Source organism: Salmo salar, chromosome 07 (genome assembly GCF_965601325.2).
Source record: "Salmo salar chromosome 07, fSalSal1, whole genome shotgun sequence".
NCBI classification, from domain to species: Eukaryota; Metazoa; Chordata; class Actinopteri; order Salmoniformes; family Salmonidae; genus Salmo; species Salmo salar.
The window spans coordinates 77,008,131-77,032,500 of NC_138297.1; the positions used below are offsets into that span (position 1 = coordinate 77,008,131).

The 24,370-nt window shown below is 50.1% G+C and overlaps 2 protein-coding genes across 2 annotated transcripts in view; one reads left to right on the forward strand and one right to left on the reverse strand.

The window, feature by feature from the left end:
* Positions 1–4,488, reverse strand: part of gnsa (glucosamine (N-acetyl)-6-sulfatase a) — a 28,191-nt gene extending 23,703 nt beyond the window's left edge. Inside the window, exons 1-2 of the mRNA XM_082978128.1 lie at positions 4,183–4,488; positions 1,128–1,187 (exon numbers count right to left, since the gene is read on the reverse strand). Coding sequence (XP_082834254.1) covers positions 1,128–1,187; positions 4,183–4,344 — 222 coding nt within the window. The 5' untranslated portion in view covers positions 4,345–4,488. The remainder of the gene's footprint in view (positions 1–1,127; positions 1,188–4,182) is intronic.
* An 8,244-nt stretch (positions 4,489–12,732) lies between these two features.
* tbc1d30 (TBC1 domain family, member 30) overlaps positions 12,733–24,370 on the forward strand; it is a 29,750-nt gene continuing 18,112 nt past the window's right edge. Inside the window, exons 1-3 of the mRNA XM_082977245.1 lie at positions 12,733–13,516; positions 19,321–19,485; positions 23,910–23,971. Of these exons, the coding sequence (XP_082833371.1) occupies positions 12,982–13,516; positions 19,321–19,485; positions 23,910–23,971 (762 nt within the window). The 5' untranslated portion in view covers positions 12,733–12,981. The remainder of the gene's footprint in view (positions 13,517–19,320; positions 19,486–23,909; positions 23,972–24,370) is intronic.

Here is a 24,370-nt window from a genome sequence, read left to right on the forward strand (position 1 = left end):
TCTCCCGTCCTGCCGCTAAAACCCTCATACACCCCATTCATCTCCCGTCCTGCTGCTGAAACCCTCACACACCCCATTCATCTCCCGTCCTGCCGCTGAAACCCTCATACACCCCATTCATCTCCCGTCCTGCCGCCTGAAACCCTCATACACCCCATTCATCTCCCGTCCTGCCGCTGAAACCCTCACACACCCCATTCATCTCCCGTCCTGAGCCTGAAACCCTCATACACCCCATTCATCTCCCGTCCTGCCGCCTGAAACCCTCATACACCCCATTCATCTCCCGTCCTGCCGGCTGAAACCCTCATACACCCCATTCACCTCCCGTCCTGCCGCCTGAAACCCTCATACACCCCATTCATCTCCCGTCCTGCCGCCTGAAACCCTCATACACCCCATTCATCTCCCTGCTGAAACCCTCATACACCCCATTCATCTCCCGTCCTGCTGCTGAAACCCTCATACACCCCATTCATCTCCCGTCCTGAGCCTGAAACCCTCATACACCCCATTCATCTCCCTGCTGAAACCCTCATACACCCCATTCATCTCCCGTCCTGCCGCCTGAAACCCTCATACACCCCATTCATCTCCCGTCCTGCCGCTGAAACCCTCATACACCCCATTCATCTCCCTGCTGAAACCCTCATACACCCCATTCATCTCCCGTCCTGCCGCCTGAAACCCTCATACACCCCATTCATCTCCCGTCCTGCCGCCTGAAACCCTCATACACCCCATTCATCTCACTGCTGAAACCCTCATACACCCCATTCATCTCCCGTCCTGCCGCTGAAACCCTCACACACCCCATTCATCTCCCGTCCTGCTGCTGAAACCCTCACACACCCCATTCATCTCCCGTCCTGCTGCTGAAACCCTCACACACCCCATTCATCTCCCGTCCTGCCGCTGAAACCCCCTAACTCTGAAAACAGGATACTCACAGCGTTGGAGACCGACCCCCCTAACTCTGAAAACAGGATACTCACAGCGTTGGAGACCGACCCCCTAACTCTGAAAACAGGATACTCACAGCGTTGGAGACCGACCCCCTAACTCTGAAAACAGGATACTCACAGCGTTGGAGACCGACCCCCTAACTCTGAAAACAGGATACTCACAGCGTTGGTAAAGGTGATCCCTGCTTCACCAATCAGCTTCTTGGTCTTGTTCAGTGGGGTCTGAAGAAACACAAGACAGGCTTTAAAATGGACGTCCCATTGTGAAAACCTCAAGCTCACAGACACACCTGTTCAGGTAACTTATTTCACACTGACCTGTCGTCCTCGTCAACACCTGGCCGGGTTCTAAACTTTAGAATAATACAATCTGAAACGGTATCATAAGATTCTCCAGGCCAGACTTCTAGTATACCTACTCAGCCTACTGAACTACTTCAGACTGGATGCCAAATACCTGGACTGTGAGAGCAGGGCCCTGCTAAACAATAGGGTGAGAATACAACTAACTGAAAACATGTCTGGTTTGGGATATAGGCTGGTTTAGAGAGGAGGAAACAGGTTTATGAAGGGCCCTGGTCCATCAGTTAGGCTGGTTTAGAGAGGAGGAAACAGGTTTATGAAGGGCCCTGGTCCATCAGTTAGGCTGGTTTAGAGAGGAGGAAACAGGTTTATGAAGGGCCCTGGTCCATCAGTTAGGCTGGTTTAGAGAGGAGGAAACAGGTTTATGAAGGGCCCTGGTCCATCAGTTAGGCTGGTTTAGAGAGGAGGAAACAGGTTTATGAAGGGCCCTGGTCCATCAGTTAGGCTGGTTTAGAGAGGAGGAAACAGGTTTATGAAGGGCCCTGGTCCATCAGTTAGGCTGGTTTAGAGAGGAGGAAACAGGTTTATGAAGGGCCCTGGTCCATCAGTTAGGCTGGTTTAGAGAGGAGGAAACAGGTTTATGAAGGGCCCTGGTCCATCAGTTAGGCTGGTTTAGAGAGGAGGAAACAGGTTTATGAAGGGCCCTGGTCCATCAGTTAGGCTGGTTTAGAGAGGAGGAAACAGGTTTATGAAGGGCCTGGAGGAAACAGGTTTATGAAGGGCCCTGGTCCATCAGTTAGGCTGGTTTAGAGAGGAGGAAACAGGTTTATGAAGGGCCGAGGTCCATCAGCTTTAGCTGTTGCTGTAGTCGTATGTATCAAGAGTCTCAGAGTAGGATTGCTGATCAGAGATCAGGTCCAATCCTATCCATGTAATCTTATCCATTATGGAAGACCATCTAAACTGATCCTAGATCAGCAGGACTCCTGACATTGGACCCATCCAGTCATATGATTGTTCTGTGGGCTGGTGAGATCCGGGACATGATCAGGCGAGGCAGACCTGAGGGCTAGATCACCTAGCAGGTCATCATCACCTTTAGCAAAACAACAACACACCCTCAACATAGCTGGGCTACATGTGATGGCTAGGCTAACTATCTATCTACCCTCAACATAGCTGGGCTACATGTGATGGCTAGGCTAACTATCTATCTATCTATCTATCAACACACCCTCAACATAGCTGGGCTACATGTGATGGCTAGGCTAACTATCTATCTACCCTCAACATAGCTGGGCTACATGTGATGGCTAGGCTAACTATCTATCTAACAACACACCCTCATCATAGCTGGGCTACATGTGATGGCTAGGCTAACTACCTATCTAACAACACACCCTCATCATAGCTGGGCTACATGTGATGGCTAGGCTAACTATCTATCTACCCTCATCATAGCTGGGCTACATGTGATGGCTAGGCTAACTATCTAGCTAACCTCAACATAGCTGGGCTACATGTGATGGCTAGGCTAACTATCTAGCTACCCTCAACATAGCTGGGCTACATGTGATGGCTAGGCTAACTATCTATCTACCCTCAACATAGCTGGGCTACATGTGATGGCTAGGCTAACTATCTATCTAACAACACACCCTCATCATAGCTGGGCTACATGTGATGGCTAGGCTAACTATCTATCTAACAACACACCCTCAACATAGCTGGGCTACATGTGATGGCTAGGCTAACTATCTAGCTATCTATCTATCTACACACCCTCAACATAGCTGGGCTACATGTGATGGCTAGGCTAACTATCTAGCTATCTATCTATCTACACACCCTCAACATAGCTGGGCTACATGTGATGGCTAGGCTAACTATCTAGCTATCTATCTAACAACACACCCTCATCATAGCTGGGCTACATGTGATGGCTAGGCTAACTATCTAGCTATCTATCTAACAACACACCCTCATCATAGCTGGGCTACATGTGATGGCTAGGCTAACTATCTAGCTATCTATCTAACAACACACCCTCATCATAGCTGGGCTACATGTGATGGCTAGGCTAACTATCCATCTATCAACACACCCTCAACATAGCTGGGCTACATGTTTTGGCTAGGCTATCTATCTATCTATCAACACACCCTCAACATAGCTGGGCTACATGTGATGGCTAGGCTAACTATCTATCTATAGTATCTATCTATAGTATCTATCTACTGATCTATCTATCTATAGTATCTATCTACTGATCTATCTATCTATAGTATCTATCTACTGATCTATCTATCTACTGATCTATCTACTGATCTATCTACTGATCTATCTACTGATCTATCTACTGATCTATCTACTGATCTATCTATCTATAGTATCTATCTACTGATCTATCTATAGTATCTATCTACTGATCTATCTACTGATCTATCTATCTATAGTATCTATCTATAGTATCTATCTACTGATCTATCTATCTACAGACCTATCTACTGATCTATCTACTGATCTATCTACTGATCTATCTATCTATAGTATCTATCTACTGATCTATCTATAGTATCTATCTACTGATCTATCTACTGATCTATCTACTGATCTATCTATCTATAGTATCTATCTACTGATCTATCTATAGTATCTATCTACTGATCTATCTATCTACAGACCTATCTACTGATCTATCTAACTCTGCAGCCTAACGTTAGATAAACCTAAACACTGCGAGCATCAGCCCATAGCAGTCTAACCTAACGTTACCACCAATAGACTAAACTAATGTTATAAACCTAACGTTTAGTACAATGAACATACCACCAATAGACTAAACTAATGTTATAAACCTAACGTGTAGTTCTATACCACCAATAGAGTAAAGTAACGTTGTAAAGTAATTTACCATGCCCCCAATAGCGCTGTCCAGGTCATCAGTGAGGATCAGAACAACGTTGGGTCTGTGGTACCACTTGGCCACAACACAGCAGCGGATATTCAGCAGCAAGGTGACGCAGATTAACAGACGATTCAATAACGTTGGCAGATTGAAGCGAATCGAGGTCATTTTCACTGTGAAATTAAAGACCGTGTGTCTTTCTCTCTGCGACTCCTAAATTGTTAAAAGCGTGGAAACGTAGTTAGGAAAATGTTCCTGTGATGAGCTTATAATAACTCCGTCGTAAAGTACGCACGAATAAGTAAGCGCTTTCCGGTCACGGATTTATATACACCTTCAGAATAAGAGTCAAATGAAGCTTTATTTATACAGCACATTTCAGACAGAGAATGCAACGCAGTAGAGTACCATAGTATGAGTCATATTACCCATAAAACCTAGTGGTCAAACAAGGAAATGGTTCCAATCATTTTTCCATTATTCATTTTTTCCTATAAAAGATTTTAGAAGCACTTAAAATAGGACAAGGTCACTCTCTAGGACAAGGTCACTCTCGAGGACAAGGTCACTCTCTAGGACAAGGTCACTCTCGAGGACAAGGTCACTCTCTAGGACAAGGTCACTCTCTAGGACAAGGTCACTCTCTAGGACAAGGTCACTCTCTAGGACAAGGTCTCTCTCTAGGACAAGGTCATTCTCTAGGACAAGGTCTCTCTCTAGGACAAGGTGTCTCTCTAGGACAAGGTCACTCTCTAGGACAAGGTGACTCTCTAGGACAAGGTCATTCTCTAGGACAAGGTCTCTCTCTAGGACAAGGTCACTCTCTAGGACAAGGTCACTCTCTAGGACAAGGTCACTCTCTAGGACAAGGTCACTCTCTAGGACAAGGTCATTCTCTAGGACAAGGTCACTCTCTAGGACAAGGTCACTCTCTAGGACAAGGACACTCTCTAGGACAAGGTGTCTCTCTAGGACAAGGTCACTCTCTAGGACAAGGTCACTCTCTAGGACAAGGTCTCTCTCTAGGACAAGGTCATTCTCTAGGACAAGGTCACTCTCTAGGACAAGGTCACTCTCTAGGACAAGGTCACTCTCTAGGACAAGGTCACAAGGTCACTCTCTAGGACAAGGTCACTCTCTAGGACAAGGTCACTCTCTCGGACAAGGTCACTCTCTAGGACAAGGACACTCTCTAGGACAAGGTCACAAGGTCACTCTCTAGGACAAGGTCACTCTCTAGGACAAGGTCACTCTCTCGGACAAGGTCACCCTCTAGGACAAGGTCACTCTCTAGGACAAGGTGTCTCTCTAGGACAAGGTCACTCTCTAGGACAAGGTGTCTCTCTAGGACAAGGTGTCTCTCTAGGACAAGGTCTCTCTCTAGGACAAGGTCACTCTCTAGGACAAGGTCACTCTCTAGGACAAGGTCACTCTCTAGGACAAGGTGACTTGCGGAAGTTGCTGGGTTAAATGCGGAAGACGCTTTTCGGGTTTGAGTGTATTCAGTTGTTCAACTGGCTAGGTCTCTGGGGTTTTTAAACAACAATTAACTATGTAAACTATTATAGCCCAGGCTTCAATCATATCTGTCTACATTACGGTTTAATATTTTCCCAGTATTTTACAAATGTTCCATCCTGAGAATAGATCACTTTTCTCGCCGGTTAACCCGGTATTTCCCGCCAAAAACTGGAACACTCAGACATCATTTACAGATAGCCAGGGGAACACTCCAACACTCAGACATCATTTACAGATAGCCAGGGGAACACTCCAACACTCAGACATCTTTACAGATAGCCAGGGGAACACTCCAACACTCAGACATCATTTACAAATAGCCAGGGGAACACTCCAACACTCAGACATCATTTACAGATAGCCAGGGGAACACTCCAACACTCAGACATCATTTACAGATAGCCAGGGGAACACTCCAACACTCAGACATCATTTACAGATAGCCAGGGGAACACTCCAACACTCAGACATCATTACAGATAGCCACGGGAACACTCCAACACTCAGACATAATTACAGATAGCCAGGGGAACACTCCAACACTCAGACATCATTTACAGATAGCCAGGGGAACACTCCAACACTCAGACATCATTTACAGATAGCCAGGGGGCCACTCCAACACTCAGACATCATTTACAGATAGCCAGGGGAACACTCCAACACTCAGACATCATTTACAGATAGCCAGGGGAACACTCCAACACTCAGACATCATTTACAGATAGCCAGGGGAACACTCCAACACTCAGACATCATTACAGATAGCCAGGGGCACACTCCAACACTCAGACATCATTTACAGATAGCCAGGGACACACTCCAACACTCCAACACACTCAGACATCATTTACAGATAGCCAGGGGAACACTCCAACACTCAGACATCATTTACAGATAGCCAGGGGAACACTCCAACACTCAGACATCATTACAGATAGCCAGGGGAACACTCCAACACTCAGACATCATTTACAGATAGCCAGGGGAACACTCCAACACTCAGACATCATTTACTGATAGCCAGGGGAACACTCCAACACTCAGACATCATTTACAGATAGCCAGGGACACACTCCAACACTCAGACATCATTACAGATAGCCAGGGGAACACTCCAACACTCAGACATCTTTACAGATAACCAGGGGAACACTCCAACACTCAGACATCATTACAGATAGCCAGGGGAACACTCCAACACTCAGACATCATTTACAGATAGCCAGGGGAACACTCCAACACTCAGACATCATTACAGATAGCCACGGGAACACTCCAACACTCAGACATCATTACAGATAGCCAGGGGAACACTCCAACACTCAGACATCATTTACAGATAGCCAGGGGAACACTCCAACACTCAGACATCATTTACAGATAGCCAGGGGAACACTCCAACACTCAGACATCATTTACAGATAGCCAGGGGAACACTCCAACACTCAGACATCATTACAGATAGCCAGGGGCACACTCCAACACTCAGACATCATTTACAGATAGCCAGGGACACACTCCAACACTCCAACACTCAGACATCATTTACAGATAGCCAGGGGAACACTCCAACACTCAGACATCATTTACAGATAGCCAGGGGAACACTCCAACACTCAGACATCATTACAGATAGCCAGGGGAACACTCCAACACTCAGACATCATTTACAGATAGCCAGGGGAACACTCCAACACTCAGACATCATTTACTGATAGCCAGGGGAACACTCCAACACTCAGACATCATTTACAGATAGCCAGGGGAACACTCCAACACTCAGACATCATTTACAGATAGCCAGGGGAACACTCCAACACTCAGACATCATTACAGATAGCCAGGGGAACACTCCAACACTCAGACATCATTTACAGATAGCCAGGGGAACACTCCAACACTCAGACATCATTTACAGATAGCCAGGGGAACACTCCAACACTCAGACATCATTTACTGATAGCCAGGGGAACACTCCAACACTCAGACATCATTTACAGATAGCCAGGGACACACTCCAACACTCAGACATCATTACAGATAGCCAGGGGAACACTCCAACACTCAGACATCTTTACAGATAACCAGGGGAACACTCCAACACTCAGACATCATTACAGATAGCCAGGGGAACACTCCAACACTCAGACATTATTTACAGATAGCCAGGGACACACTCCAACACTCAGACATCTTTACAGATAACCAGGGGAACACTCCAACACTCATACATCATTTACAGATAGACTGGGACACGCTCCAACACTCAGACATCATTTACAGATAGACTGGGGAACACTCCAACACTCAGACATCATTTACAGATAGCCAGGGGCACGCTCCAACACTCCAACACTCAGACATCATTTACAGATAGCCAGGGGAATAATACTGCCAATGCTATTGTTAATATGGTAAATGCTATGGTTAATACTGCCAATGCTATTGTTAATATGGTAAATGCTATTGTTAATACTGCCAATGCTATTGTTAATACTGTCAATGCTATTGTTAATACTGCCAATGCTATGGTTAATACTGCCAATGCTATTGTTAATACTGCCAATGCTATTGTTAATACTGTCAATGCTATTGTTAATACTGTCAATGCTATTGTTAATACTGTCAATGCTATTGTTAATACTGCCAATGCTATTGTCAATATGGTAAATGCTATAATATTATTTGTGCTATTAAGGCTATTATCTATTTTCATTTTTTTTCAATTGTTTAACAAAATTCTAAGTCTGGTAACCTTTCCTAATAAAATCTAACACATTTCGGCCATTTGTATTCTTTTTTACAATCTTCAGTGCGAGACTATTATTTTGAAGGAAAATGGGTAATTTGCTGCCTGACAACGGAAGTCCCGGTCAGCTGATATACCATGTGCGCCCGCACGACTTGGGGTATGACGTCAAAATGAGGAAAACGTTCAATTGAACACGTCAATATAAAAATAAATAAAAATAAAAACACGTCAATATAAAAATAATTAAAAATAAAAACACGTCAATATATTAAAAAAAACAACAACATGTCAATATAAAAATAATAAAATTGTACCTTTTGTAACGACCACCCAGAAACAGTGTTGCATTGTATTCATGTAAGGAACCTGGCAAGACGTCAGTAGATTTATAATGAAACACATTTACTATTATGGAGAGATGTACTGCTTGGATTCTTATTACCTACGATAGAAATAAGTCGAAACAATTTTACGTAATTCATTTCCTTATTCTTTTGGCCAAATTTCATATTCACAAATGTAAATTTACAAACATCACATTTACTTACCTTACAAAAATAAATGGAACTATATTCTAAGACAATGGAAATACTCTGTTAGAATGATAAATGTGTTTATGCTCCATAAGGTCCTTGTGTAATGTGATATTGTACCCCCCCCCCATCCGTCCCCGTCCCCCCATCCGTCCCGTCCCGTCCTCCCCCCCATCCGTCCCGTCCCCATCCGTCCCCCCCATCCGTCCCCGTCCCCCCCATCCGTCCCGTCCCCATCCGTCCCCCCCATCCGTCCCCGTCCCCCCATCCGTCCCCCCCCCCCATCCGTCCCCCCCCCCCATCCGTCCCCATCCCCCAGCCACACACACGGCCCAAAACAAAGAAATACAAAAAACATAGACAAAGGAACATAGAAAAAGGAACATAGAACGCCCACCCAATGTAACACCCTGGCCTAACCAAAATAAAGAACAAAATCCCCTCTCTATGGCCAGGGCGTTACAGAGGGTTTATTTTATAACCTACATTGAGGTATTCCTATAAAATGTACTTTATCTGGACTGTATAGCTCAATATTTTTAAAACCATGACAGCTGTGATGGAAACAGAAAGTTTGGTGTGTAATTGTATACACGCTGACAGATCGTTTGTTCGTTCAACACGGGCGGAATCGGTTTTGTGTTGGTATAATATATGATGTGAGAAACGCCTTTATGCTAAAATCTTGATATTTAACAACCATCATAACTGTATGAAAGTCAAGTCGGAGCGACGCGATGACATGTTGTCTCCCGTCACTACATCACGTCCCACCGCGACTCGGGAAACGGTGCAGATTACCAGGCTACAGGTGGAACGGGTGGTATGAGGAACTGCCCAGGGGGGGGGGGGGGGTGTAAGGGCCTGGTGCCCGGGGGGGGGGGGGGGGTGGAAGGGCCTGGTGCCCGGGGGGGGGGGTGTGGTGGAAGGGCCTGGTGCCCGGGGGGGGGGGGGGGGGGGGATGGAAGGGCCTGGTGCCCGGGGGGGGGGGTGTGGTGGAAGGGCCTGGTGCCCGGGGGGGGGGGGGGGGGGGGGTGGAAGGGCCTGGTGCCCAGGGGGGGGTGGGGGGGGTGGAAGGGCCTGGTGCCCGGGGGGGGGGGGGGGGGGTGGAAGGGCCTGGTGATGAGCTTGGTGATCCTTTTACATTTACCGGGTCTTATTCTGCTCACATGATCATCAATGCTTCACTGACGATTGACAAATACAAAATATTCTCGCTATAATCCATAATAATCTCATCGTGTAGACTAGTCTACCCGCACCGGTGGGGAGGAAAATGCAGAGTTTCATAATCCAGAATTTTGAATATTTACATGAACATCTATCTCCATTTGGATGAAAACATAGCTACAGTAATGGAAATATACAAATCAAATCAAATGTATTTATATAGCCCTTCTTACATCAGCTGATATCTCAAAGTGCTGTACAGAAACCCAGCCTAAAACTCCCCCAAACAGCAAGCAATGCAGGTGTAGAAGCACGGTGGCTAGGAAAAACTCCCTAGGAAAAACTCCCTAGAAAGGGCAAAAACCTAGGAAGAAACCTAGAGAGGAACCAGGCTATGAGGGGTGGCCAGTCCTCTTCTGGCTGTGCCGGGTAGAGAGGAACCAGGCTATGAGGGGTGGCCAGTCCTCTTCTGGCTGTGCCGGGTAGAGAGGAACCAGGCTATGAGGGGTGGCCAGTCCTCTTCTGGCTGTGCCGGGTAGAGAGGAACCAGGCTATGAGGGGTGGCCAGTCCTCTTCTGGCTGTGCCGGGTAGAGAGGAACCAGGCTATGAGGGGTGGCCAGTCCTCTTCTGGCTGTGCCGGGTGGAGATTAGAAACCTAGAGAGGAAACAGGCTATGAGGGAGTGGCCAGTCCTCTTCTGGCTGTGCCGGGTAGAGAGGAACCAGGCTATGAGGGAGTGGCCAGTCCTCTTCTGGCTGTGCCGGGTAGAGAGGAACCAGGCTATGAGGGAGTGGCCAGTCCTCTTCTGGCTGTGCCGGGTAGAGAGGAACCAGGCTATGAGGGGTGTCCAGTCCTCTTCTGGCTGTGCCGGGTGGAGAGGAACCAGGCTATGAGGGGTGGCCAGTCCTCTTCTGGCTGTGCCGGGTAGAGAGGAACCAGGCTATGAGGGGTGGCCAGTCCTCTTCTGGCTGTGCTGGGTGGAGATTAGAAACCTAGAGAGGAACCAGGCTATGAGGGGTGGCCAGTCCTCTTCTGGCTGTGCCGGGTAGAGAGGAACCAGGCTATGAGGGGTGGCCAGTCCTCTTCTGGCTGTGCCGGGTAGAGAGGAACCAGGCTATGAGGGGTGGCCAGTCCTCTTCTGGCTGTGCCGGGTGGAGATTAGAAACCTAGAGAGGAACCAGGCTATGAGGGGTGTCCAGTCCTCTTCTGGCTGTGCCGGGTAGAGAGGAACCAGGCTATGAGGGAGTGGCCAGTCCTCTTCTGGCTGTGCCGGGTAGAGAGGAACCAGGCTATGAGGGGTGGCTAGTCCTCTTCTGGCTGTGCCGGGTAGAGAGGAACCAGGCTATGAGGGGTGGCCAGTCCTCTTCTGGCTGTGCCGGGTAGAGAGGAACCAGGCTATGAGGGGTGTCCAGTCCTCTTCTGGCTGTGCCGGGTAGAGAGGAACCAGGCTATGAGGGGTGGCCAGTCCTCTTCTGGCTGTGCCGGGTAGACCAGAGGAACCAGGCTATGAGGGAGTGGCCAGTCCTCTTCTGGCTGTGCCGGGTGGAGAGGAACCAGGCTATGAGGGGTGGCCAGTCCTCTTCTGGCTGTGCCGGGTAGAGAGGAACCAGGCTATGAGGGAGTGGCCAGTCCTCTTCTGGTTGTGCCGGGTAGAGAGGAACCAGGCTATGAGGGGTGGCCAGTCCTCTTCTGGCTGTGCCGGGTAGAGAGGAACCAGGCTATGAGGGGTGGCCAGTCCTCTTCTGGCTGTGCCGGGTAGAGAGGAACCAGGCTATGAGGGGTGGCCAGTCCTCTTCTGGCTGTGCCGGGTAGAGAGGAACCAGGCTATGAGGGAGTGGCCAGTCCTCTTCTGGCTGTGCCGGGTAGAGAGGAACCAGGCTATGAGGGGTGTCCAGTCCTCTTCTGGCTGTGCCGGGTAGAGAGGAACCAGGCTATGAGGGGTGGCCAGTCCTCTTCTGGCTGTGCCGGGTGGAGATTATAACAGAAGATGGTCAAGACAAGACAAGACAAGACAAAACTAACGGAATCATTTATCCCACCACCGACTAAAATACAACAGACGACTGTAAACAGACAGAGAAAACAGGTCACACACTACAGAAGTCTTACCAACAAACAAATCTACAACAGTTGTCTCAGGGGGGGGCTACAGAAGAGTAAAGAAAGCAGATTGATATTGTTTTAATAAATGCCGTGTTTATTACTCGATTCTAAATCATGAGGACTAGGCTTTTATGAATCCTCTAAATCCTCATTAATAAACGGTTTATTTGCTGCGCTGTAATTCTACATTGTCTCAGCAGAGACGACAGGTCAGTTACATTTTACATTTACTTCTCCAGAGCGATTTAACCATTTAAAATGTCAAATTCAATGGGAGGTGAGGAGGTCCCTAACCTTAACCTTTACCTAACCATTTAAAATGACAAATTCAATGGGGGGGGGGGGGGGGGTCCCTAACCTTAACCTTTACCTAACCATTTAAAATGTCAAATTCAATGGGAGGTGAGGAGGGCGGGACGTCCCAAGGATATCGGAATAACAGGGACAGAATGAGTTTCCAGTGGGCTGGACTCCGGAAACGTGCGACAGATTGATAAGTTTCAGGAAGCAAACGAGTAACTCCCGAACAGAACCTCCTGAGTAGTGGAATGGAATGCGACCCGGAACTCAACTTCCTCTTCATAGATCTGTGTTCAATTTAACAAAACGAGTTGCACCTGTTTCCCATTCAAACGGTCATGTGTTTGGAGAGAGACGGCAACTTGACGAAGCGCCAGAATTAATAACAGTAACGAACGGGGAGGGGGGACTATTCGTGTTGTAATGTCGTCCCGGGCGGAAAACGTGGCGGAACTTTTAGAAATAGACATATGTAACGGCGACGTCTGTTCGGAGGTGGAGAGCGGACTATTCATCAACTCCGGTACAGGCGCGTCACTCTTACACGGTTTCTCGGAGTTTCAGCAGTGGACTGGATCTAGTTCTCGTCCGTCTTCAGACCAAAACAACACAGACTATGTCTCAAAGAGACCGAGAGACTGCTTCAATAACGACACCACACCATCCCCGAGTCTGTATCCCCAGAACGGCCCGGGGTGTGAATCCGGTGATCGTGTGATCCTTGGAGAGCTTCAGGGTCGGGATCACCGAGTTCCTCGTTCCTCCATAGTGGACTGTCTGTTGGTGGAGTTGTATGACACCTACAGTAGCGCCCGGATCAGTGTCGACAGCCCGGATAGTAGTACCGAGGCGTCCAGTTCGGAGCTGTTCTGCCGTAGTAATACTGGGTCCAGTTTCCTCCAGGAACTACAGGAGAAACACACCAGGAGACATCAGGTCAGCTACCTGTCTCAGAAAGGTCAGTTCAATTTGTATTAAATATATATATATATATATATGTTTATGTGTTACCTTTTATTTAACGAGGCAAGTCATTTAAGAACACATTCTTATTTACAACGACGGCCTACGGGGGAACAGCGGGTTAACTGTCTTGTTCAGGGGGCAGAACGACAGATTGTTTTGTACAAAAAACTGTTCCATTAAATAGCAAATGTGGCAACTCTGGTCATGGCACATGCGCTCTAGCCACCAGCTCTAGGATACAGTGGGGGGTAGTCCAGCTCTAGGATACAGTGGGGGGGGGGGGGTCCAGCTCTAGGATACAGTGGGGGGGGGGGGTCCAACTCTAGGATACAGTGGGGGGGGGGGGGGGTCCAGCTCTAGGATACAGTGGGGGGGGGGTCCAGCTCTAGGATACAGTGGGGGGGGGGGGGGGGTCCAGCTCTAGGATACAGTGGGGGGGGGGGGGTCCAGCTCTAGGATACAGTGGGGGGGGGGGGTCCAGCTCTAGGATACAGTGGGGGGGGGGGGTCCAGCTCTAGGATACAGTGGGGGGGGGAGTCCAGCTCTAGGATACAGTGGGGGGGGGGGGGTCCAGCTCTAGGATACAGTGGGGGGGAGTCCAGCTCTAGGATACAGTGGGGGGGAGTCCAGCTCTAGGATACAGTGGGGGGGGTCCAGCTCTAGGATACAGTGGGGGGGGTCCAGCTCTAGGATACAGTGGGGGGGGGGTCCAGCTCTAGGATACAGTGGGGGGGGGGTCCAGCTCTAGGATACAGTGGGGGGGGAGTCCAGCTCTAGGATACAGTGGGGGGTTGGGGTCCAGCTCTAGGATACAGTGGGGTGGGGGGGGGGGGGTCCAGCTCTAGGATACAGTGGGGGGGGAGTCCAGCTCTAGGATACAGTGGGGGGTTGGGGTCCAGCTCTAGGATACAGTGGGGGGGGTAGTCCAGCTCTAGGATACAGGGGGGTAGTCCAGCTCTAGGATACAGTTGGGGGGGGGGGGGGTAGTCCAGCTCTAGGATACAGTGGGGGGGGTAGTCCAGCTCTAGGATACAGTGGGGGGGGGGAGTCCAGCTCTAGGATACAGTGGGGGGGGAGTCCAGCTCTAGGATACAGTGGGGGGGGGGGGGTCCAGCTCTAGGATACAGTGGGGGGGGGGGAGTCCAGCTCTAGGATACAGTGGGGGGGGGGGGGGTCCAGCTCTAGGATACAGTGGGGGGGGGGGGGGAGTCCAGCTCTAGGATACAGTGGGGGGGGGTCCAGCTCTAGGATACAGTGGGGGGGGGGTCCAGCCCTAGGATAAAGTGGGGGGGAGTCCAGCTCTAGGATACAGTGGGGGGGGGGGGGGGTCCAGCTCTAGGATACAGTGGGGGGGAGTCCAGCTCTAGGATACAGTGGGGGGGGAGTCCAGCTCTAGGATACAGTGGGGGGGGGTCCAGCTCTAGGATACAGTGGGGGGTTGGGGTCCAGCTCTAGGATACAGTGGGGTGGGGGGGGGGGGGTCCAGCTCTAGGATACAGTGGGGGGGGGGGGTAGTCCAGCTCTAGGATACAGTGGGGGGGTGAGTCCAGCTCTAGGATACAGTGGGGGGGGTAGTCCAGCTCTAGGATACAGTGGGGGGGGTAGTCCAGCTCTAGGATACAGTGGGGGGGGGGGGGGGGGAGTCCAGCTCTAGGATACAGTGGGGGGGGGAGTCCAGCTCTAGGATGCAGTGGGGGGGGGGGGGGGGAGTCCAGCTCTAGGATACAGTGGGGGGGAGTCCAGCTCTAGGATACAGTGGGGGGGGGGTCCAGCTCTAGGATACAGTGGGGGGGGTCCAGCTCTAGGATACAGTGGGGGGGGAGTCCAGCTCTAGGATACAGTGGGGGGGGTCCAGCTCTAGGATACAGTGGGGGGGAGTCCAGCTCTAGGATACAGTGGGGTGGGGGGGGGGGGGGTCCAGCTCTAGGATACAGTGGGGGGGGTAGTCCAGCTCTAGGATACAGGGGGGTAGTCCAGCTCTAGGATACAGTGGGGGGGGGGGGGGGGGGGGTCCAGCTCTAGGATACAGTGGGGGGGGGGGGGGGGGTCCAGCTCTAGGATACAGTGGGGGGGGGGGGGGAGTCCAGCTCTAGGATACAGTGGGGGGTAGTCCAGCTCTAGGATACAGTGGGGGGGGAGTCCAGCTCTAGGATACAGTGGGGGGGGGGGGTCCAGCTCTAGGATACAGTGGGGGGGGGTCCAGCTCTAGGATACAGTGGGGGGGGTCCAGCTCTAGGATACAGTGGGGGGGGGTCCAGCTCTAGGATACAGTGGGGGGGGGCCAGCCCTAGGATACAGTGGGGGGGGAGTCCAGCTCTAGGATACAGTGGGGGGGGGGGGGGTCCAGCTCTAGGATACAGTGGGGGGGGAGTCCAGCTCTAGGATACAGTGGGGGGGAGTCCAGCTCTAGGATACAGTGGGGGGGGAGTCCAGCTCTAGGATACAGTGGGGGGGGAGTCCAGCTCTAGGATACAGTGGGGGGGGGTCCAGCTCTAGGATACAGTGGGGGGGGGAGTCCAGCTCTAGGATACAGTGGGGGGTTGGGGTCCAGCTCTAGGATACAGTGGGGTGGGGGGGGGGGTCCAGCTCTAGGATACAGTGGGGGGGTCCAGCTCTAGGATACAGTGGGGGGGGGGGTAGTCCAGCTCTAGGATACAGTGGGGGGGTGAGTCCAGCTCTAGGATACAGTGGGGGGGTGAGTCCAGCTCTAGGATACAGTGGGGGGGGTAGTCCAGCTCTAGGATACAGGGGGGTAGTCCAGCTCTAGGATACAGTGGGGGGGGGGGGTTGTCCAGCTCTAGGATACAGTGGGGGGGGGGGGAGTCCAGCTCTAGGATACAGTGGGGGGGGGAGTCCAGCTCTAGGATGCAGTGGGGGGGGGGGGGGGGGAGTCCAGCTCTAGGATACAGTGGGGGGGAGTCCAGCTCTAGGATACAGTGGGGGGGGGTCCAGCTCTAGGATACAGTGGGGGGAGTCCAGCTCTAGGATACAGTGGGGGGGGGGGAGTCCAGCTCTAGGATACAGTGGGGGGGGGTCCAGCTCTAGGATACAGTGAGGGGGAGTCCAGCTCTAGGATACAGTGGGGGGGGGTCCAGCTCTAGGATACAGTGGGGGGGGTCCAGCTCTAGGATACAGTGGGGGGGGTCCAGCTCTAGGATACAGTGGGGGGGGGGTCCAGCTCTAGGATACAGTGGGGGGGAGTCCAGCTCTAGGATACAGTGGGGGGGGGGGTCCAGCTCTAGGATACAGTGGGGGGGGTCCAGCTCTAGGATACAGTGGGGGGGGGAGTCCAGCTCTAGGATACAGTGGGGGGGGTTCAGCCTACATGATGGGATTATTTTGGATAACAGCGATAATATTGTATTTGTCAGACGGCAGTTGATCATCATGTCACTAGACTCTCTATTGAAAAGCAGCATTGAACTCACAGCTCTTTCACCACCCTGAGCAGTTGATCATCACGTCGTAGTGGGAGGACTGCACACCTCATCATGGTTTGACTCTCAAATGTTTTCTGAGTTTTATCTTGGCCAGGTCGCAGTTGTAAATGAGAACTTGTTCTCAACTAGCCTACCTGGTTAAATAAAGGACTTGTTCTCTACTAGCCTAACCTGGTTAAATAAAGGACTTGTTCTCAACTAGCCTACCTGGTTAAATAAAGGACTTGTTCTCAACTGGCCTACCTGGTTAAATAAAGGACTTGTTCTCTACTAGCCTAACCTGGTTAAATAAAGGTGAAATAAAAATACAAAATAAACATTTGTGTATAAATATATTTAGTATTTGTGTATATAGGCGTTTCCTCGGCCATTTCTCACATAATTCATTTTACGGACACAAAAGATCCCATGTAAAATGAACAAATGATCTGTAACCATTATTATAAAATTGTACTGAAAAAAATGTTAATTTTTTTTTTTTTATATGGTATTACTTTACTGGCATAGGAACTGTGGATGGAAACGTGGATACAGGCCAATATTACTCTGAAATCATCAGATCACATTGAATCTACTACAGGCCAATATTACTCTGAAATCATCAGATCACATTAAATCTACTACTGTCTGTCACTCACTCCCTCACACTTCATGTATTGTGAAGTCTGTTTATAAAATGCATTTTTAATGTTTAAAAATTGTATTATAATGTGTATATTACTGCCTTATTTTTGCTGGCCCCAGGAAGAGTAGCTGCTGCCTTGGCAGGAACTAATGGGGATCCATAATAAACCCCAGGAAGAGTAGCTGCTGCCTTGGCAGGAACTAATGGGGATCCATAATAAACCCCAGGAAGAGTAGCTGCTGCCTTGGCAGGAACTAATGGGGATCCATAATAAACCCCAGGAAGAGTAGCTGCTGCCTTGACAGGAACTAATGGGGATCCATAATAAACCCCAGGAAGAGTAGCTGCTGCCTTGGCAGGAACTAATGGGGATCCATAATAAACCCCAGGAAGAGTAGCTGCTGCCTTGGCAGGAACTAATGGGGATCCATAATAAACCCCAGGAAGAGTAGCTGCTGCCAAGCTGCTCTATATATCTATATTGTGTTCCCAGCACCAGGAGAGTTGAGCTGTATCGTAGAGGAGGTTCTCTACAGGACGGGTCTCCAGTCAGCCAAGCTGCTCTATATATCTATATATCTATATTGTGTTCCCAGCACCAGGAGAGTTGAGCTGTATCGTAGAGGAGGTTCTCTACAGGACGGGTCTCCAGTCAGCCAAGCTGCTCTATATATCTATATATCTATATTGTGTTCCCAGCACCAGGAGAGTTGAGCTGTATCGTAGAGGAGGTTCTCTACAGGACGGGTCTCCAGTCAGCCAAGCTGCTCTATATATCTATATATCTATATTGTGTTCCCAGCACCAGGAGAGTTGAGCTGTATCGTAGAGGAGGTTCTCTACAGGACGGGTCTCCAGTCAGCCAAGCTGCTCTATATATCTATATATCTATATTGTGTTCCCAGCACCAGGAGAGTTGAGCTGTATCGTAGAGGAGGTTCTCTACAGGACGGGTCTCCAGTCAGCCAAGCTGCTCTATATATCTATATATCTATATTGTGTTCCCAGCACCAGGAGAGTTGAGCTGTATCGTAGAGGAGGTTCTCTACAGGACGGGTCTCCAGTCAGCCAAGCTGCTCTATATATCTATATATCTATATTGTGTTCCCAGCACCAGGAGAGTTGAGCTGTATCGTAGAGGAGGTTCTCTACAGGACGGGTCTCCAGTCAGCCAAGCTGCTCTATATATCTATATATCTATATTGTGTTCCCAGCACCAGGAGAGTTGAGCTGTATCGTAGAGGAGGTTCTCTACAGGACGGGTCTCCAGTCAGCCAAGCTGCTCTATATATCTATATATCTATATTGTGTTCCCAGCACCAGGAGAGTTGAGCTGTATCGTAGAGGAGGTTCTCTACAGGACGGGTCTCCAGTCAGCCAAGCTGCTCTATATATATCTATATATCTATATTGTGTTCCCAGCACCAGGAGAGTTGAGCTGTATCGTAGAGGAGGTTCTCTACAGGACGGGTCTCCAGTCAGCCAAGCTGCTCTATATATCTATATATCTATATTGTGTTCCCAGCACCAGGAGAGTTGAGCTGTATCGTAGAGGAGGTTCTCTACAGGACGGGTCTCCAGTCAGCCAAGCTGCTCTATATATCTATATATCTATATTGTGTTCCCAGCACCAGGAGAGTTGAGCTGTATCGTAGAGGAGGTTCTCTACAGGACGGGTCTCCAGTCAGCCAAGCTGCTCTATATATCTATATATCTATATTGTGTTCCCAGCACCAGGAGAGTTGAGCTGTATCGTAGAGGAGGTTCTCTACAGGACGGGTCTCCAGTCAGCCAAGCTGCTACGCCAGCTGAAGCGGAGAGATCGCCTCGCTCACAAGCTCCAGAAGAACTATGACATCATCACCGCCTGTCTTCAGGCCGTGTCCCAGAAGAGAAGTAAGTATTCCCTATGTAGTGCTCCCTATTCCCTATGTAGTGCTCCCTATTCCCTATGTAGTGCTCCCTATTCCCTATGTAGTGCTCCCTATTCCCTATGTAGTGCTCCCTATTCCCTATGTAGTGCTCCCTATGTAGTGCTCCCTATGTAGTGCTCCCTATGTAGTGCTCCCTATGTAGTGCTCCCTATGTAGTGCTCCCTATGTAGTGCTCCCTATTCCCTATGTAGTGCTCCCTATTCCCTATGTAGTGCTCCCTATTCCCTATGTAGTGCTCCCTATTCCCTATGTAGTGCTCCCTATTCCCTATGTAGTGCTCCCTATGTAGTGCTCCCTATGTAGTGCTCCCTATGTAGTGCTCCCTATGTAGTGCTCCCTATGTAGTGCTCCCTATGTAGTGCTCCCTATTCCCTATGTAGTGCTCCCTATTCCCTATGTAGTGCTCCCTATTCCCTATGTAGTCGCGCTCCCTATTCCCTATGTAGTCGCGCTCCCTATTCCCTATGTAGTCGCGCTCCCTATGTAGTCGCGTTCCCTATTCCCCGTGTAGTCGCGCTCCCTATTCCCCGTGTAGTGTCGCGCTCCCTATTCCCCGTGTAGTGTCGCGCTCCCTATTCCCCGTGTAGTGTCGCGCTCCCTATTCCCCGTGTAGTGTCGCGCTCCCTATTCCCCGTGTAGTGTCGCGCTCCCACCCTATTCCCCGTGTAGTGTCGCGCTCCCACCCTATTCCCCGTGTAGTGTCGCGCTCCCACCCTATTCCCCGTGTCGCGCTCCCACCCTATTCCCCGTGTCGCGCTCCCACCCTATTCCCCGTGTCGCGCTCCCTCCCTATTCCCCGTGTCGCGCTCCCTATTCCCCGTGTCGCGCTCCCTATTCCCCGTGTAGTGTCGTGCTCCCACCCTATTCCCCGTGTCGTGCTCCCTCCCTATTCCCCGTGTCGTGCTCCCTCCCTATTCCCCGTGTAGTGTCGTGCTCCCACCCTATTCCCCGTGTAGTGTCGCGCTCCCACCCTATTCCCCGTGTAGTGTCGCGCTCCCACCCTATTCCCCGTGTCGTGTCGCGCTCCCTCCCTATTCCCCGTGTCGCGCTCCCACCCTATTCCCCGTGTCGCGCTCCCACCCTATTCCCCGTGTCGCGCTCCCACCCTATTCCCCGTGTCGCGCTCCCACCCTATTCCCCGTGTAGTGTCGCGCTCCCACCCTATTCCCCGTGTCGTGTCGCGCTCCCTCCCTATTCCCCGTGTCGTGTCGCGCTCCCACCCTATTCCCCGTGTAGTGTCGTGCTCCCACCCTATTCCCCGTGTAGTGTCGCGCTCCCACCCTATTCCCCGTGTCGTGTCGCGCTCCCTCCCTATTCCCCGTGTCGAGCTCCCTATTCCCCGTGTAGTGTCGTGCTCCCACCCTATTCCCCGTGTAGTGTCGTGCTCCCACCCTATTCCCCGTGTCGTGTCGCGCTCCCACCCTATTCCCCGTGTCGTGTCGCGCTCCCACCCTATTCCCCGTGTCGTGTCGCGCTCCCACCCTATTCCCCGTGTAGTGTCGTGCTCCCACCCTATTGGCTGAGACTCATACATTCCTTGTTAGCTAGTGATGTAGCAGAGATGGCTGTATTTCCATTCACTACGGCTCTCTTTTTGGGGGTTGTTGCCCTACCGATCTTCCCCTCTCCACCCCTCCCTTTTACATTTACTTCATCACGGCTTTCCTCTCCTCCCTCCATCATACCGCATCCCTCCCTCCCCTCCCCTCCCTGCGGCGCTGGGTAAGGGTGTATACCGGGGCAGCTGCTCCTGAGACCGCTGCAGAGCCGCATCTCCTCGGTTAGAGGGAGAACTGATATCTGATTATCGATTTAAGACAGATCTATATATATTCTAGCAACTCTTTTATTTTAAAGGCATAATTGCGTGCGAATTCCTCCTGGATGGAACAAACATCAAGGCCATGTTCCTGTAGGCTGGAGACTGTTGACAGTTGTTGTGTTGGACCGGAGACGGAAAGATCAATCTCCCTCCCTGGAAGACACCGGGCTGTTGTGGAGCAGCTAGACGACGGGATTCGCGTGGGACGGAGGGAATAACGGACATTTTTATTTATTTTTTTATATATTGAAGCAGCAGCACAAAAGGGAAAAATAAAAAAACATGAATGTAGTCTACGGATAATAACTTGTAGTCTACACGGTGCGTGTGTCGGGTTTGATTGGGGAAATGAAGCAGGCCCGGTTTAACGCGGGTCGGAGGGCTCGGTCTGGACCGTGTGTGTCGCGGCAGGGTTCGAGCGGTGTCGGTAACATCATCAGTAACGTGCTGAAGAAAAGGAACGGCATCTCCCGTAGAGCACCCCGTCTGCTCTGCACGTTAGAGCCAGGTGACCGACCGGATCCCGTTCACCTCCCGGAGCCCGTTCAGCTCCGGCCTGATTGATACTCTCTGTGCTCTGTGGTCTGTCTGTACAGAATAACATGTCACTGCTCGTTGTGATGGGGGGGCTGTTCATTCATTCATTGTGGTTCTGAAATCATGGTGATATTTTACAAGGCGTTTCATTCATGTGATTTCCCCGTTAACTCGGTTTTAGGGCTGATAGGATGATAGAACTAAAGCCCACTAGTTGAATTCCTTCATTTCATGTCGTCTTCTATTGGATGTTGCTGTCAGATGTAGCCTAGCTACATGTAGCCTAGCCCATATGTCTAGTCATATCCATCTGTAGCTAGCCCGTCTGGTGATGTAGCCTAGCTACATGTAGCCTAGCCCATAGGTCTAGTCATATCCATCTGTAGCTAGCCCGTCTGGTGATGTAGCCTAGCTACATGTAGCCTAGCCCATAGGTCTAGTCATATCCATCTGTAGCTAGCCCGTCTGGTGATGTAGCCTAGCTACATGTAGCCTAGGCCATAGGTCTAGTCATATCCATCTGTAGCTAGCCCGTCTGGTGATGTAGCCTAGCTACATGTAGCCTAGCCCATAGGTCTAGTCATATCCATCTGTAGCTAGCCCGTCTGGTGATGTAGCCTAGCTACATGTAGCCTAGCCCATAGGTCTAGTCATATCCATCTCTAGCTAGCCCTTTCTGGTGATGTAGCCTAGCTACATGTAGCCTAGCCCATAGGTCTAGTCATATATATCTGTAGCTAGCCCGTCTGGTGATGTAGCCTAGCCCATAGGTCTAGTCATATCCATCTCTAGCTAGCCTGTCTGGTGATGTAGCCTAGCTACATGTAGCCTAGCCCATAGGTCTAGTCATATCTATCTGTAGCTAGCCCGTCTGCTGATGTAGCCTAGCTACATGTAGCCTAGCCCATAGGTCTAGTCATATCTATCTGTAGCTAGCCCGTCTGCTGATGTAGCCTAGCTACATGTAGCCTAGCCCATAGGTCTAGTCATATCTATCTGTAGCTAGCCCGTCTGCTGATGTAGCCTAGCTACATGTAGCCTAGCCCATAGGTCTAGTCATATCTATCTGTAGCTAGCCCGTCTGGTGATGTAGCCTAGCTACATGTAGCCTAGCCCATAGGTCTAGTCATATCTATCTGTAGCTAGCCCGTCTGCTGATGTAGCCTAGCTACATGTAGCCTAGCCCAGACAGTGCTCGGAGAGACCCAGGTCAGCAGCTAGCCAGCTATAGAAGACCTGACCAGATGTCAACATGGCGGAGACAGACAGCGCTCAGACCGGTATAGAAGGTTAGTGTAGGTGGGGGAGAGTTAGAGAGACCGGTGTGAGCTGTAACATGAAGCCGTGCAGAGCGGGGTAAATGGCGGCTCTGTGGTCGTTGGCTGGCCGCCGGACAGGTTAAGGCTGGAGGAACGGGTTCAGTCTGAATCCTTCTCTTTCCCGTTTGTTTCATTTCACCACCGTAACGGACAGCAACATCCTAATAAAACACAACCTGGGGCGTATTCGTTATGGAAACGTTTACCGTTTAGGAAGCAAACAGAGAAAAACAATAGTTTTTTTTTATTGGACAAATTTGGGTAGATGCCACCCTGTTTAGTACCGTTTGCTCCCGTTTTAAGAAACGTTTTGCCACAGTATTTGCGTAATGATTAGCCCCAGAGAGCCTAGCCCCTCACAGCTGTTCGGTGGAGGTGAAAAATAGATTGAGACTAAATCATTGGAAGAACGAAAAGTCATTGTCACTAATATATTTCCATATCGCCATGTTTCAGTACTATGATAAATGTGATTTTGTTTATCCCAGGTGCACACGGAGAGCAGCGACGTCATTAGTTATGGATAGGCTTATTTCCCTCCCTGCACGTCACTGTACTTAAACTTAGACTGATGATATTACGTACCTGATTAGTCACTAAGCCTTGTTATAGAGAGCTTTCTATGTAGTGTGTGTGTGTGTGTGTGTTGAGTGGTGACTGACAGTTCTGCTACAGTGGAGTTTTTCAGTCTGTACATCTTCTCTGTAGGAGTGGACACCAGGTTAAAGTTCACCATCGAACCTTCTCTGGGCAAGAACGGCTTCCAACAGGTCAGTATGGTCCCGTCACATCTTTAACCCAGTTTCAGGTGACTGTGTGTATATCATATTTATGTCATGTCTGATCTGTGTGGGAGTCTGATCTGTGTGGGAGTCTGATCTGTGTGGGAGTCTGATCTGTGTGGGAGTCTGATCTGTGTTGGAATCTGATCTGTGTGGGAATCTGATCTGTGTGGGAATCTGATTTTAGTGAGTCTGATCTGTGTTGGAATCTGATCTGTGTTGGAGTCTGATCTGTGTGGGAGTCTGATCTGGGTGGAATCTGATTTTAGTGAGTCTGATCTGTGTGGGAGTCTGATCTGTGTGGGAATCTGATCTGTGTGGGAATCTGATCTGTGTGGGAATCTGATCTGTGTTGGAATCTGATCTGGGTGGAATCTGATTTTAGTG